The sequence below is a fragment of the Oxyura jamaicensis genome, chromosome 27 (genome assembly GCF_011077185.1).
Source record: "Oxyura jamaicensis isolate SHBP4307 breed ruddy duck chromosome 27, BPBGC_Ojam_1.0, whole genome shotgun sequence".
Classification (NCBI taxonomy): domain Eukaryota; kingdom Metazoa; phylum Chordata; class Aves; order Anseriformes; family Anatidae; genus Oxyura; species Oxyura jamaicensis.
This window is the reverse complement of record NC_048919.1, coordinates 2625028-2640639: the sequence shown is the minus strand read 5'-3', so window position 1 is coordinate 2640639 and position 15612 is coordinate 2625028. Positions and strand designations below refer to the sequence as shown.

General features: G+C 47.9%; 1 protein-coding gene across 18 annotated transcripts in view; it reads right to left on the bottom strand.

Annotated features, from left to right (window-relative positions):
- Positions 1 to 15612, bottom strand: part of TANC2 (tetratricopeptide repeat, ankyrin repeat and coiled-coil containing 2) — a 278090-nt gene that overhangs the window by 56783 nt on the left and 205695 nt on the right. For all 18 annotated transcript variants that reach the window (XM_035347942.1, XM_035347941.1, XM_035347940.1 and 15 more), the window contains 2 exons: positions 10604 to 10885; positions 8203 to 8336 (listed from right to left, as the gene is read on the bottom strand). In XM_035347942.1, coding sequence (XP_035203833.1) covers positions 8203 to 8336; positions 10604 to 10885 — 416 coding nt within the window. The remainder of the gene's footprint in view (positions 1 to 8202; positions 8337 to 10603; positions 10886 to 15612) is intronic.

The following is a 15612-nucleotide window of genomic DNA, read 5'->3' as shown; positions in this document are numbered from 1 at the left end:
TACACAATGCCTATAAGCGATCCTAATGCAAAAGGCATGGGTTACTACAAGGGATGGGGAAAGTAACACTTAAATAAAGAGAACTGTTCAATGTACATGTTTATGCCATTTCTGTAAGGGCTGAGAATGCAATTTCAGCAAGCTGAATGACTCCGCATGGCGAACCCAAGGCTTTTTGCTGTTTCTATTAAATATCAAATGCCAAAAGTTACAAACTTGTATCATTTCCTCTCTTGCTTGCAAGAGAGCTTCAAAAATAATTCACACTTGTATCATGCGTGTTTTACCTCAACTGATCCCACATGCTGGAGCACGGGGTCACGCAAGCAGGCAGCCTCGCGTGCTGCACAGCCAGCGCTCCTCGTGCTCCTTCCCGACGTGCAAACGTATAAAAAGATCTTGGAAGTTGGCAAGGAGAAATCACTTGCAAGTGACTCCTCACCAAACGTGGGTTCTGAGGACAGAGATCCTTCTCTTTTGAACACAAATCTGCTTCTGCCCCACTTAGCGCCAAAACAACGGCTTATCTCGTGCACCTCTTAGGAAAAATGAAGGACTCGGTCTGTAAGGCCTCCGTTCCTAACAGAATTTGGAGAGTCTAGCTAGCTGGCTGCATACCAAAGAAACAGTTATCATGAGCTCTGTGACAACTTATTTTTAAAAAAATATTAATTATGTGTTACAAGGCTTGAGCAATACCAGACGCAGACAGCAGAGCACCGCCTCTCACGGCCTGCAGCCAGCGCTTGGTGCGCGCACGGCCCCATCACCTCCTGAAGTGGGGTCGGGGAGCGCTGAACCCTCCCTATAAATGTCAGTGGCTCGTCTTCCTGAGTGCTGAAGCAGAATTATGAAATAAATTGTTCATATTTTCTTTAGGTGGTAAGTCCAGCAGGACTCCTGGAACCTCTTCTCCCAAGCTTTCCGCCGCCAGCCATCCTGCTCTCTCCTTCCCACCACAACCACTTCCCACGTCTCTCTTTATCCAGCCTCACATAACCAGCACCGTTCACGCTGCCTCCTCTTCTGCCCTTCCGTCCTGTGTCACGGCCCCATCCACGCTTCCTGGGATGCCGGCCTTGCCAGCAGAGCTGTGTCCCCGCTGCAGACTGCCTTCTGCACCTCCAGGCTAAGCCCCCCGGTGCGGCTGGCTGGTCCTGCACAGGCCTTTATCTGCCTGATTCGAAAGGGATCTGGCTTTGGCTGGGAAAGGAAGGAAGAATTCCATGCAATCAGGGGAAAAAAAGGGAGATTTCCTCACACAGATCGGATCTATGACAGCAGCTGCTGGAAGAAAAAGGGCAACATGTGTGTGCTAAAAGCAAAGCGGCTCTTCCCAGCACAGCAGAGGACACCCGAGGAACAGGAGGGGGAGAGCCGCGTGGAAGCAGCAGGAGGAAGAGGGCGGAAAGGGCAGAGTGGGGGAAATAAGGCACAAAAGGGATTGCAGCATCACCTGGAAAGTACAGAGGGAGAAAAGAGACTGAGCTCGGGAGGGGCAGAGGTGGGAAATATGTGACAGGCCCGGGGGGCAGGGGATAACAGCCAGGAACAGGAGCAAGACCGGCAGGACAGCGCACATCAAAGGAGAAAGGGGCTGCAGATGGCTCAAGGGAAATGAGTTATTTTTACTTAACAGGACAGACCAATTTTAAGCAGTTCTCTGGCACTATTTGTGAAAAATAATATCCTCCATGTAAGAGGCATTCCTCTGACATCACACCTCTGGTGTGACATGTCTCAGCTTCCTTCTGCACGTGTCAGACGAGGAGGCCGGCCTGTCTCTGTTCAGCCCCACCAGCCTCAGAGGAAGAACCTCGCTTACCTGTGGCACCGCTCCGCCTGTCCAGTGCTCCCCTGCTCTTACCGAAGCGCTTCAGCATTGCATTTTAACCCTACTTCTGCACCCAGTAACCTTTATCTCTTTTTGAGCCATACAAAATAGCTTCACGTAAATTCGGTGCCATGCTCTTACCTGCCAGAAGGCTGCCTGCCAGGCACGGCTCTGGTTGTAATCATGCGAATGGGAATCAGCACTGCTGGGTTTTATTCATTGCACATGACCGTGTGCAGATGTGGAGACCCAGTTTATCAGGAACATTCATTACTTTTACACAGCTGAGTCTGCCAGGAAATGCCCTCTGAAACTCATTAGTGTCGCAGGGCATCAGGGCTCTGAAGTGACAAAGCCTTCCACCTCTGCATAAGGTAGGAGGACTCGTTTTTATATGCCCGCAGCAATGGCAATGACGCTTTGGCTTGTGGCTTGAAGGATGGGGGAAGAGCCTCTGAAGTCAGCAGCAGTGCTCAGCATCAGCTGAGTGAGCTAATGCCATGGAAGCACAGCTCCCAAACCAGCTGCTCTGTGTAGGGTATAATCCATTAGTGCTGCCGAACTGGCTTTCAGGCTCATTTGTTTAAGTGCTGCTACCACAAGCAGCCAGACAGCAGCCAGAAAGCCAACAAACAGAGCTGTTCAGTGGCTTATTTAAGCTGTGTATCACATCCATTAAAAATCCTGGGTGAATAATGGAGAATACCTCCAGGGAAAACAGCGAAGGTGATCCTACCCAGAGGGGACACCCCGTTTGGGCTTCTTCCCTTGAGCTGAACCCATCTCACCTTGGGCTCTCTCACCTCCCAGGGGTGCTGGTGGCCCTCGCTGAGATGCAAAGGTCACCCAGGACATGTCTGTGACTCTGTATTTTTCCGTACCGGTGGGAACGCCTCTCGGTTCGTTTTGCTGAGGTGAAGGACCAGTGCTGGACAAGCAAGGTCACGCTCCAGCTGAGAGGCATCAGCCCAAGTTATACATTATCCGGGAACATTTGGAGACAGGAAAGCAGCACAGCAAGGACAGCAGTGTGGTGACTTGGCCACATCACTCACCAGCCCTGCTCCGAGGAAGTTAAGTCAAAGGGTATTGCAACAGGTGAAAGAATAAATAGAAAAAAAGGAAGAAAAACCATGGCACAACGTGGCAGAGGTGTGGAGTGCTGTCTTTTGTACAGGATCTTAGCTGGATCTTAGCTTGAGAAACCCTGCTGTTCTTATTCACAACTTCTTTTTTTCAGTTTCACCTTACAGTCATTCTGTGATACCAGGCGGTGTGTTTACAAGCACCAAGTAACAGCACATGAGTTTAGCAGTTACACGAAGCTCTGCACTCAGCTGTACGTGGCTAGCTCACCAGGAAACTGGCATGCCCCTACAGCAGGGAAGGAGCTGAGCTGAAGCTTGACTCACTGGCACTGCCGAAGAACTGGCAGCCTGCTCTTTGTCAGAGGGCTGACTTGAAATACATTCAGGAATCCTGTAAACTGATTTCCATAATACATGCGTACAGATTAAAACAAAAGGCTAACCAAATGCACTCTGCCAGAAATGCTAATGTTTTATTTGCAAGTGTCAAGATGGGTGTTGCAATTTGAGAAGCTTTATTCATGACTCCTGAGAGTCTGCCAGATCTGGCAAGACGATCCCTCTTGTTCTTCCCTGCAGGCCTCTCTATGCTACTAACTCCTACAGATGACAGGGGATGGAGGGAAAACAGAAGGGAAACTTCCCCAGCAAGGACGGCTCTGCTGGGAGCTGGGGTGCAACAAACCAGCCCACCAGCTTCTCCAGGACTGCCAGGGCATTTATCAGCTCCACTGCCTCACCTCTTCTTCTGAGGCAGGAGAAGCCTACGAGTTAAAAGGAAAAAGGGGATTTTGCCAGCTCTGTTCCTGAAAGCTGGATTAAGCTACCTTTAAAAAACGTGAATTAGGAAATTGATTCACAGAAATATCTGCTAAGAAGCAATTAATATTGCCATGTACTTCATATTTTCCTTGCGAGGAAATGGACAGCAAGTCATTTAGCACTTGGAGCTTCCAGTTTCCTGGCACACTTCTTCATCCCTGTCTACACAAGAGCACTCAACACGATGCCAAGCACAACCTTGAATGCGACCCTGGAATGACAGCAAGAGTGAACTTTCCCTTTTGAAAATCTTCTCCCTATGCACACCCAAACTTCTGACTGGGAGCTGGGAGAGGAGGGCAGCCAGAACAGACCTGGGGGATGTTACACAACGGCATCATTGTACTTCCAGTATTACCTCTGCTAATCCTTCAAGGCGGTAATCACCCTGATCACCCTGCTGCCGCTTACAAAATCTTAGTAAGACGGGCTGTTAGGAGGAGAAATGACAAAACCAACAGAGCAGCCTCAAGTTCAGGCTCCTTGTTTTCTTTCCTTCACCACAAACCTGGAGGAGCGTCCAACCTTTCCTATCACGATCACTTTTCACATGACAAAAGACAAGAGTCCATTTCCCATCAGAGGGGGACCAAGACACCACAAACCTCAGTGGCTGCCCACCAGGCTCTGGGAGGAAGAGAATTTTGTCCTCTCCTTGTGAGGTTTTTGTCCTCCTAGGGTCCATGGCGAGGATAAGGTCAGGTAACTCCTGAACAAGCTGGGTACAGATTGTTTCCTTGCACAGCTTTTGCAGGACAAAAATTACACCTGATACTGGTTTTCTAAATTGGCTCATTTCTAAGCATTTTTCTTCTCCAATAGTTTGCCGATGAACACTGAACTAGAAATCCCGGATAACTTCAAACTGCTCTACGAATACAATAAAATAATGCTCTTTTCCAGCATGGCAAGGGAGCTGAAAAGACAGCCTGAGCAGCGCTCCTGCTAGGCAGCCTTCAGTCACTTATTTTTAAGATTAACGATTTGCTCATCTCTGACAACAAGAGCTAAAAGCAACCCTTGCCCCAACGAACTTACCGCATGAAAAATAGGCAGAGAAGTACAACCCTGAGTAATCCAGAGGAGGAAAAGCAACTGTTCACCTTTCATTTCTGTCATCATAAACACACAGCTTCTGAGTTTGGGGTAAGTGACATTTTCAGCAGGAACGGAGTGGGTGAGAGGGACAGCGTGCTTCCCACTAGCATTCTGGAGCCCGTGCCAACAATTACTTAAGCCTTTTAGTATATTATTAATCCACTTTCATAACAATCTGCATTTCTGTCTCACAATGACCACAGCACAACCGAGAACATCCTTCTCCCTTCAGTGCAAGCAGAGGTGGAGTATCTGTACGTGGCTTTCTCTGTCTCCTCACATATGTTTTGCATCTCCCAAAATATTCCTGACAATTGTGGTTGTCCATCACTGCCAACGCTTTCTTCCCCGCTTCATTTCTGCCTCTAGCCTTAACGCAGCTACAGAACACACACGTCCAAGAACAATTCTTCCAAGCAGACCAACCCAAGGGGCAGTCTTTCTGTCATTTCTTTGGGCTCTTTTTTTCTGTAGCCAGTTGAACAAAAACTTTTTAAAGCAGGTCATGAGGAATTGGGTTTTTATTCCACAGCTACTGATACAGGAATACGGTCTTCTCTCCCTTTCTTCTGCAAAGGCTATTCCTTTGTCTTTTTCAGTATAGACTTTGGGCAACCTTTACTTTACCTGTTTGAGGGTTTTCTGACACTGTCCCCCAGAAGGCCTGCTGCAGCGTGTGCCATCAGGCGCTCACACTGGGCAGCTCCCGACTAACTTCACTGTTGTCTACCAAGACCACTCAGTGTAGTAGCTCTTTTTAAGATTCCAACACCTTCAAAGCCTCAAATGAACAACAAATTTCCCTGATTTCTCAAAAGCGAGTTATAGACATGTGATTGAGTTTCGGAATGAGGCGATCCCATGCAGCTCAAAGAGCTCCCAACTGTCATTTTAATGGATTTTCAATTACGTTGCCAGGTCAGTAATCCTTTTGCTCCCAGTGTCACTCAGAGACTTCAAAAATGAGAGCTGGGTTGGAATAGTCAGTGTTTGTTTTATCTAGGAGGACATCACACGGCACGGCTCTTTCTAAGCAAATCAATTTATCTGCTGTTGACAGCAAGTATTCATCAGCAGCGATGCTGAGTTGTTTTACTCAGGAGGTTACTAAGAGTGCACTAGGCACACAACTTCCAGCTATCAATTTGACAAACATCCTAACCCATTTTATTTGCCTTTATTTCCCTTCCTGAGGCTGGATAATCCATCAAGCTTACTGTTTGTAACATGCCGTACTGGAAAAGGGTCTGATGCAATAAAACCAAATTGTTGCTTTTGATCAAGTACCATCAGCAGGAACATGGAGCTGAAAAAAAAAAAACCAACCAAACCAAACAGCTCCTACACTTCCAGTAAAAGCTCCCTTTGTGATAGGAAATGATGCTCTGAATCAGGATTTAAGCACGTGCTCAGTTTCAGTGCACGGCTTCATTAAGGGCATACCTGGAAGTCAACTGCTTTTTAGAACTGAGAACACCAAACACCACCCCGTTACGTAGCCTTCCAGCGTCAGACACCCAAGGACCGTTAGCTGCATGGATCACTCTGCTATTAATAGGGAGGGAAACAGGCAGGCGGATGAGATGCGGATCTCCAAGGAGCCCAGCAAGGCTAACGGCAAAGCTGGGAATAGACCCAAGGTCTCTGAGTGCTGAATCAAGCCCTGCCGCTGCTGCTCTGACTCATCCCGTAACTGTTTGCTAAACACTGTGAAGCTTTTTAGAAGTTTTGCATGCTGTGTCAGCTACTTGAGTAAAAGAAGCGATTCCAAGAACACAAAGGTCAACTCATCAGCTTTGGCATCGATCTTTTCGGGAAGGCCTCATGTTTGGAAGCCAGTGACAGCTATTTCTGGAATCTGTCTGCATTTATGGCAGTCAAGATTTACTGGGAGATCAACAGTCCCACCAAAAATCTGTAACTGTGCTGCTTGCACAAGAGGTAGTTCATCTTCCTAACTCATCTGTTACGCTCTGACAGCAAAGCACAGGATTGGTTTCACAAAAACTTTCGGCTATGGGATGAATGGGGCTTCAGAAGCCTTTCCTAAAGGGGTGTGCAGCCAAGGTATTACAGGTATTGTAGGTATAACAACCCATTTTTACCTTTTGGCCATGAAGATTATTTCTTATTTTCTTACTGGTCCAGTGACCAGAGATACAAAAAAAGCTTCCGTGCATCATCTGTGCGCTGGATGTGACGCGCTGCTTGAAAAAGCTGTATCCCTTACCTTTTTCAGGAGGAAACTGAAGCTAAAACTGTGTCCATTTATCAGTTACGTATCCAGCAGGATTACTGAAGCACTCAGGGGAAGAAAGTCGAGATAGATGAGGCATTTTAAGCAGAGATAGCACGCTTACTGGCCTTTCTGGTAGTCTGTAATGCTGAAGATTTACAAGGAGCACGATGACTAATGTGTTCTGAATGGAAGCAGGCCTGGCCACTGCATTCCTTTCGAGAGCTCCATGTGGAAGAGAAGAAAATCAAGTCTTAATATTTATTTACACAGCTATCACACGCTCTCTGCTTTGCCATCTGGGTGCAGCAGAAAGCAGATAGGACAAGACAGTATCTGGTACATAAAGCCAAGCAAAACACGTCCTGGCAGTAATTTAGAACAAAGACGTTGCTAGATATTTTCCTCTCCATAGTAGGAGCAGGCAACAGGAAAGCATAAACTGCTCACATCCTCTCAAAATGCGTAGGAAGAGCAAGCTCCTCGGATTTCAAAGCAATATAATGGCACCTTCCCACTATCACAAAAGTAGGACTGAATCTCAGTAATACAATAAAGCTCAAGCTGGAAAGCTTACCAACAGTAAGCAATACTGCTATACACAATCCACTCTTGTTGTAACAGCAAACGATCCGCATATTGCTCAAAAGGCTGTGATCTGTTTTGTAGACTTTCCCCAGAAAACATCTAAGTGCACCACCGAGCAGCAACGCTCACAGCCTGCTCCTTCACCTGCTGTATGCTACCTGCTCCTTTCAAAACGGAACACCGGTCACTTGGCAATTTTCTTTTCACTGCTGAAGAAAAACGACAATTATTCTGGTAGCTGTGTCATCTCCTAACACTTCCACTGGTAGAATGATAAAGTATGATAGCTGGAAAAGATAAACTCTTGGAGTTAAAAGCACATGTATCTGATATAAGGGGAATTTCATTTTACAGCAATAACTTTCCTAGGGTAATAAAACTTGTTCCAGAAATCCATCCTCTCTACTCTCTCAGTAAGCTTTTGAACACACACATTTTCCAGCGCACAAAGCAATGTCAGACAGAAGGCCTTCCAAGAGAGCGCATTAGAACCGACAGGTTTCCAAGGCCTAAAACAATCCTGAATGTTTCCGTACCTGTGAGGCGAGTCTCCGCATGGCCTCTTCCTGGCGCCGGCGCATTTCAGGAGTCCCGGGGCAGCTTCCGCTGGCGATCGAAGAGTGAGCAGACGGTGGCTGGGTTAAGGGCAGCTCTCTGTTTGCATCCACATCTGTCCCGAGGAAAGAGGTTATGAATGGCTATGGGACAAGCACGACTCACGTTATTATCACCTACTACACAGCTGGCATTTTCCAGCAGTTTGTTCGTGGCAGTCACACTTCCCACATATATTCTGCTCAGGACTGCAGGCAGTGGGACAACGTGACACCAGCCAGCCTGGACAGAGGCTCCTGCAGAACCTTCTTTTGGAAGCAGCATGGGAAGGACTGCAAAGATAAAGCTTTAAGCTTGTCTTATCCGTCTTCTCCACAGTAATTCCATTGATTTAAAGTAATCACAATAATTGAGTGAATTGTGCGTTCCTGAAAGCACGCTCTGTCTTCAGGTTTGGTGTATTTTAGTGCAGTGCTCTCTGGGCTCTGCAGTTCTGCCAATAGATCTTCCTTCGTTATGACCCATTGCTCGTTAATTTAGGTCTGAGTCCTTCTTCAGTGGAGACAGACGATTTTTCTGAATTATGTGCCCAATTTATAGCATATAAAAATGGAGAGCCACAGCCAACAGATCTATCTGGAGCCCATTAACGCTATCAGAGAGAGGGAAGCAGGAGTAGCACCAGGATCTGGAACAGGCTTGCAAGCAACTAATGGATTATACTGGAATCGTCTCTGCCAAATTTAACTGCATTTCTATTGCATTTCTTTTGCCTGGCAAAGCAGAAATCAGCTTTACCAGTACAACAGCCCGTTCACCTGACCCCTGTGGTTCAGATTTTCAAACCGCTCATTTTTACTCCTGTAGGTACTCAAACAGAATATTACTGAATGTCATCAAGACATGCAGTACTGGATGATGCCTAATTACAGATTTCTTCATTTCAGGAATGCTTTAAAAGCAACAGACTCTACTAGCAGAGGGTTGTCCTGGACAGACTGCTGCAACGCATCCTTGAGATTGACTTGCAATCATAACAGAAACAATGACCCATTTAATGGTTCAGCAGAGGAGGATGACTACTGCCTACAGAATTAAATCCTGACTGTACTAGCAATGATGCACATTGCTGGTTTTCAGCATACACCACCACCTTCACATGGGCTGGTTTTTCCTGAGCCAGGAATCCAAAGTTTGAGGCTGTATTTATTCCAGTTTGCTAATGCTGATAACACAACTGCTGTAGAATAGTCAGGTCACCTAATTAGCATTTATCATTAAACATAGATTTAAGTAAGCATTGTAGACTTTTCCAGCATGTGAAATTAGTAGAATGGTTACTATCTTCTATAGCTAGACAAGGACTTTTCAAGTCTTTAGGAAATAAAATCAGACCTGTTGATTGATTCTAAGGTCTCTGCCCCAGTAACTAACACTGAGGAATCATTCCACTTTCAACTTCACGGACACACTAGAGCGTGAACTAAAATGCAGGTGGCCAAGGATCTTTTTCTTCTGTGCATGAAAGGTACAGGGAGCTTTCTCAATATCCTAGCCTTTAGTCTGGGAACAGTTAAGTACAGTAGAGTGCTAATCTCCACAATCCCTCTAAGCAGGCTGGGGAGACACACAGTTGGTGCACTGCAGATTTACAGTTAAAATATAGAAACAAGCCCTGCCTTTCACTACACATTGTTCATTTAGCTCTGACAAGTGACACTACTCAACATGCCAACATTCGGTGACACTTCAGATATTTCTACATGGCTACGAGCACTGGATTCCAGTAAACAGATTCAACTACAGTTTCTCTGAGATACAGTGACCTAGATCCTTAAAGATACCTTTAGGTATCTAACTCGGTATTTTTAGTCCTGTCTTATTCGCTTACTGGGAGCAGAGTGATTTTAAAATGTTGTCATCCCCACCTGCAAACGTGTCAGGACAGAGTGATGTGAATTGGATGGGACCCACAGGAGGCAGAGCAAGCCTGGCTGCCAAGCCCACACGGGCTTGTGACCTACCCTAAACTTTCCAACCATGACAAACTGAGATAAACCAACTGTACGGGAAGGAGAATGCATCAGGAGGGATTCGTAATAAAATAATTCGAGCAATTGAAACTGGAGCCTTCCTGACCAGAGACAATCTGTGATGTTTCTAAGCCAGGGAAAGCAGAGACAGACTATTTTGACTCTTCAAAATGTAGATTTGGAACACAAGTAGTATAAACAATGCTGGCAGGTGCTTCCTTTGCTTGGCAACAAAGGTTTAACTGAGTTCTTGGGCCTGAACAAGAAAGGAATAATCGCAGCAAAAACATTAGAGAAGTTGATGGAAAAGGTCTCTGAGTTTGGAAGACGCGCATGCTGTTGAACTTACGTTTTGGGGAGGCGTGCGGGCTATCCGAAGCGATCTGTCTCATACGCGTGCCGTGGCAGCTGAGCGCAACCAGCCTGGAGATGATGGCAGTCTTTCCAAAGCCTATGTTGCCAACGATCACCACTCCTCGGTTAACGCTGGCGTTGGAGCTCTGCAGCTGAGCATCTATCTCGTGGAACACCCAGTCACGGCCAACGAAGACGGACTCGGTGGTGATGCTGGGAACCTCAAAGAGCAGTGGTTTCAGAGAGATGTCAGGAGGTCGGTAAGGTGCAAAGCGTACTGTAAAGGAACACAGGGAGAGAATGTAAGCGTTCATGCTACCAGAGTAAAAGCATAGATCCGAAACCACTATTTAATCTTCCTCAGGAATCTTTTCATTGCAAAAGGTGAAAAGAATACGAGCTTGTTTATTGCCCACAGGTTTGCTGTTAAAAGTATTGGCTCTTTCCCAGCATTTTCCATCAAAGGAGTTCAGGGAATTTTACAGGAGAAAGTAGTTTACTATTGGGGAAAGCAGAGCTAGAGAAGTGAAATTTCTTGTTCAAGGTCACTATAATTAAAGGCCCTGCCACAGGGCAGAAAGCTCTGCAAGGCAGCTGTCCCCGTCCCCTTGTGACACAGAACCGCATGGCCAACGTCACCTGTTCAATACAACGAGCACAGAAATCTTACAAGCATTCAATCAACCTAAGCAAAGTTACCTCAACTCTTCCCCCATCTGTCAATAACACCAGAATTTTCCTGTATGACAATTAGAACATCTATCTTTTCACGAGGAAAATCCCCAATTTAACTCAATCTCCTTACGCAGAAAATGTTTTAAAAACGCAGACTGATTTTAAAGCTCTGCTGGCAGGCTTCACCATCCGCACCACTGGTAATTGGCAAAATTAAAGCGGCACAATTCAATCTAAATAGAAATACAGCTTCAAATATTTGCTTATGGCACCTCTTGATACAGAAAAACCCTTCCGCCTTCTCCTACAGCAGCCCCACCGAGCTCTGCCCCAGCAGATCCACCTGTCACATCCCAGGCAGGGAAGAGTTGTACCAGGGCAGGAGCCCGGTGAAATTGGGCTATGCGTTATCCCGGTTTAGATACACGTAAGTGCATTTTGCTTCATGTGGGAGATGCAAAAGCAAACCCTAAGCAGTGTTACAGGCACCCTGAAGTTCACAGGGGGTGCAGGAAATGCCTGCCCCCGACCGGCCACACACCCTCGTGCAGTGCTCCCACCTAAAACATAGAAGCTGGCTGTGTTCATGTCCCCCTTTTTGTATGCGAGCTCATCTTTTGAAAAGCTCCTCAGAGCCTATTAGGGGGAGGGAGGAGAAATTCAAGTGCAATCCCCTGGCAATCAAAGGAAAATCAGAAGCATTTGTGGGTTAATTAATTCCTATGGAGGCAACAGAAGAGGGCTACAACTGGCTTCACTGCATACTGAACCTTTTCCTCTCATTTAAAAGATGCACTAAGTACCTAAAAAAACACATTCTGCTCTGTTTTGCTTTAGTCTAACAACTTATCATCTTCTGGAGTTTGTTCCCTTGATGAAATTAACACTGTCATTTGTTTCTAGAGATGCTCTACGCTCCCAGAGCCTCCTGAAAATCAAGCCAGCCGGAGACAGCTGCCCTTGAGTCGGCAGGTCTGCTTACTCTAGCTCCCCTTTCTTCATGTTTTTCTGCCCGTGCCAGGCTGAAATACATCTCTCAGCCTCTAAAACTGGAATTATATGATGTCAAGAAATAAAATATATGGGAATTTGCTGACATGTAAAACATACGTGAGATGGAGAGCTGTGACTTCACATTCAGCTATGCGTTAGCACCTTTTTCCGATAGCTTCCCAATGGCTTCTCACCACAGAGGTTACAAAATCCCACGCCACCGTCGTTACATCAGCAAACCCGGATTCCTACCAGAAGATCCCAAACATCCCACTGCAGGCTGCTGCCCCACCAGCAAGGCAGTGACTGCTGCCTTTTGTACAGAGGATCAATTACAAAGGAGCAAAAAAAACAGAGGGAAAGGCATCGACAGTAATGATCCCTTGTGTCCCAATTAGGACGGAGGTCAGGAAACCTCTGCCTTTTTGATCATTTCTAGGGTTTTCACCTTTGCACATCTTCTCCTTTAATCCAAGACCTGGCTCCCCTCCAGAAAACACCGTTTACAAGGTGCACCTGCCGGTGTGGCCTGGGGCACCCGGACACCAAGGATGTTTGCTCAGGTCCCCCTGCAGAGCAGGCTTAGGGCTAAGGAGCCCACACAGAGGCACCATCCCTCAAGCCCCAGCTGCGCTGCTTTCCTTGACGTCTGGTAGCGTTATAATATATCCCAAATTACGGTATGATAAAATACGGAGCCCGGAAAAAGCTGCATGTCGTTGATATTTCACAGAAAGCGCAGAAATGTGATTTTTGAATCCTCGGGAAATAATTTCACCAGTCAGAGCTAAAAGCTTTATTTCTATCTTGCCGGTCCCCCACCCTGACTTCTACCCTAAGAAGCCCCCGTGTCGGGTGCCATGTACTACGGCCCTGCACCACGGCCTTTTGCCACCACGGAAATAAGCTGTGAGCTTTACTTGATGGTGTGCACAGGGAAAAAAAAAATAAGACAAAAAGTGAGCCTTTCTTATCTTACTCAGGGGGATGAGCACGTTTGCCCCCTGCCTTTGCCCTTCCAGCCTCACCTTCGGAGCCTCAAGGGAGGCACAAGGATGCTCCGACGGGCACGGCTGGCCAGCCCTGGTCTGTGCTACTGGTGTGCATCAAAAATGTGAAGCCATTCAAAGCAGACAGGTCAGCGTCACTGCTCAGGAACGTAACTTACCTAGAAGATGTTTTCCCCTCCCCTGAAGACTTCAGGGATTCGCGGGGACTGCTGTGTGCTTCCTGCCACTGAAATGCTCAACTCTCGATTTTGGATTTATTCCACCTTTGGGTTATAATAAAATGTGAAACTAAAACCAAAGCAGCCTCAAAACCTCTTCAGGAACATTTGGGGGTGGAGGGAGAAGGTATCTGCCGCTCCTTCTATTTGGCACAAGCTATCTAGGGAACGCACACCTACAGAGAGTAACAACCACATACAGATCTGGTGCAAACCTGGCCTTAGGAAGATTAACTCACACGGCTCATTCTGCCTAGAAGACCTGTAACTGGGAGCGGTACACAGAAATCCGAAGAAACAAACTGCTGGAAGCTTTGTGCTGGCAGGGACAGCTGCTGCTTCTTCACAGCAGCAGCTTATTTTCATTTCTTTATTGCTGAGATGATTTCTTAATGAAAAACTTTCAGAGAGCGGCCACAAAGACAGCAGGAGATTGCTGCCCAGGGAGGGGATGGTGTCACAGCGTGACTGATGTGGCTCTTGGCCTCATCCTCGTCCTCATCCTGGGGACCGGCACCTGGTGGGATGAGGAATTTGGGCTCCCACTCCCGAATTCCCACACCACCCTGCAGCCCCCGAACAGCAGTGGGAATCAGGACTGCCCACCAAGTAACTTCACCTGCAAACTTTTATTTGAGACACGATTCCTTCAAGTCAGGGCTAACTGAAGGGGCCGGAGCTGCAAGAGCAGGACATGAGTTCAGCCCCAGAGCCGGGTGTGAGCCCTGAGCTCCTCCCAGCCGTGCTGCTTTCCGTACCATACAGAGATTTAAGCCAGCACAGGGAGCTGTGGAAAATCTGAGCTGCGGCTCAGGAAGTTGAATTCAATTTGTGTTGAGATAAAGTGGCCCGTCATACAACTTCTGGATGTCTGGATGTTAGAAGTTGGACTTGGTGATCTTGGAGGTCTCTTCCAACCCAGTCTATTCTGTGCTTCTGATTCTGTGATTCTGTCCTCACAGCCTGTTTTAAGCCAAACCCCGCAGAGCTGCGCAGGGGCAGTCCCTGAGCAGAGCTGCAGAAGGATTTCAGTAAAGGACTCGCTTTGCTGAGAGCTCTCTCTTGGCACAATCCCGCTCCCATCACTTACACGAGCTGCTTCTAGTTGGGGCCGTTGGATTTCTTTGAAGTCTTGGAGCCCCCAGCTACTTAAGAAAAGCCCATGCATCGTTCAGCATCTGCTGGGGTCGGGCATTCCCTCAGCAGATCAGAAGGGTTTGAAGCCCCGCAGAGCCCCCGGGCTGTCCCGAAGGCACTCCGTGGTGCAGAGCGCTCCCACACCCGGCTCTGTAGTGAGAAAGGAGCTCCAAAGGCTGAACTCATTGAGAAGTATGTATCGTGGTACAGCAGCGGGGTGTTTCATCCACACCGGGAGAGGTGAGAGCTGCGCTGCCACCCCGAAGCTCTCGCTGTAAACACAAACACATGGGTTTTGACCAACTGGGGGCTCTGCGTCAAGCCTCGTGCTCTGATGTGAGATCCTCCCCCACGCCGTGCAATGCTCTGCTCTGGAAGCTATGAATGACCCAGGCGCCCGCTGCCTCGAGAATCCCCCGACGCCATCCCTCCCCTTCCTCCTCCCCCGTTTCAGCAGCAGAGGACCTGCTGCCCATCCTGCGAGGCTCTGCCTTCGCACCCTGCAGCCTCTGCCCCGCACCCCGACACCTCGCCCCCGCTCCCATCCCACCCGCTCCTGAGACCCACCCCCTTATGGAAAACAGCTTGTGGTTGTTAAGTACTTGCATTTTTTTTTAATACTGCAGGCAGGAGCCGTGTTTTTATTCCCACTTGCAAGCGACGAGCGTGCTTTAAGTTTGCGTCAGCGAGGAGACGAGGAGATTTTTTGTGTTAGGGTGGAGACGGCTTGGGAGCGGCGGGAGCTGCGGTTCGCCTCCCCTCGCTGGGGGCTGTCACGCGAGCGCAGCGGGACGTGCTGGCACGGAGGGTGCTGGAGAAGGGAGCTGCTGGTGCTGGGAGGGGACGAGCCAGCGGCGGGCTGCAGGTGTCGGGGCCCTGCGCCTCTGCCCCAGCTCTGGGCTGGGGGGCTTGATGCCAGGGGGTGGCACGATGCAGGGGTAACGGCACGATGTATGGGTAACGGCACGATG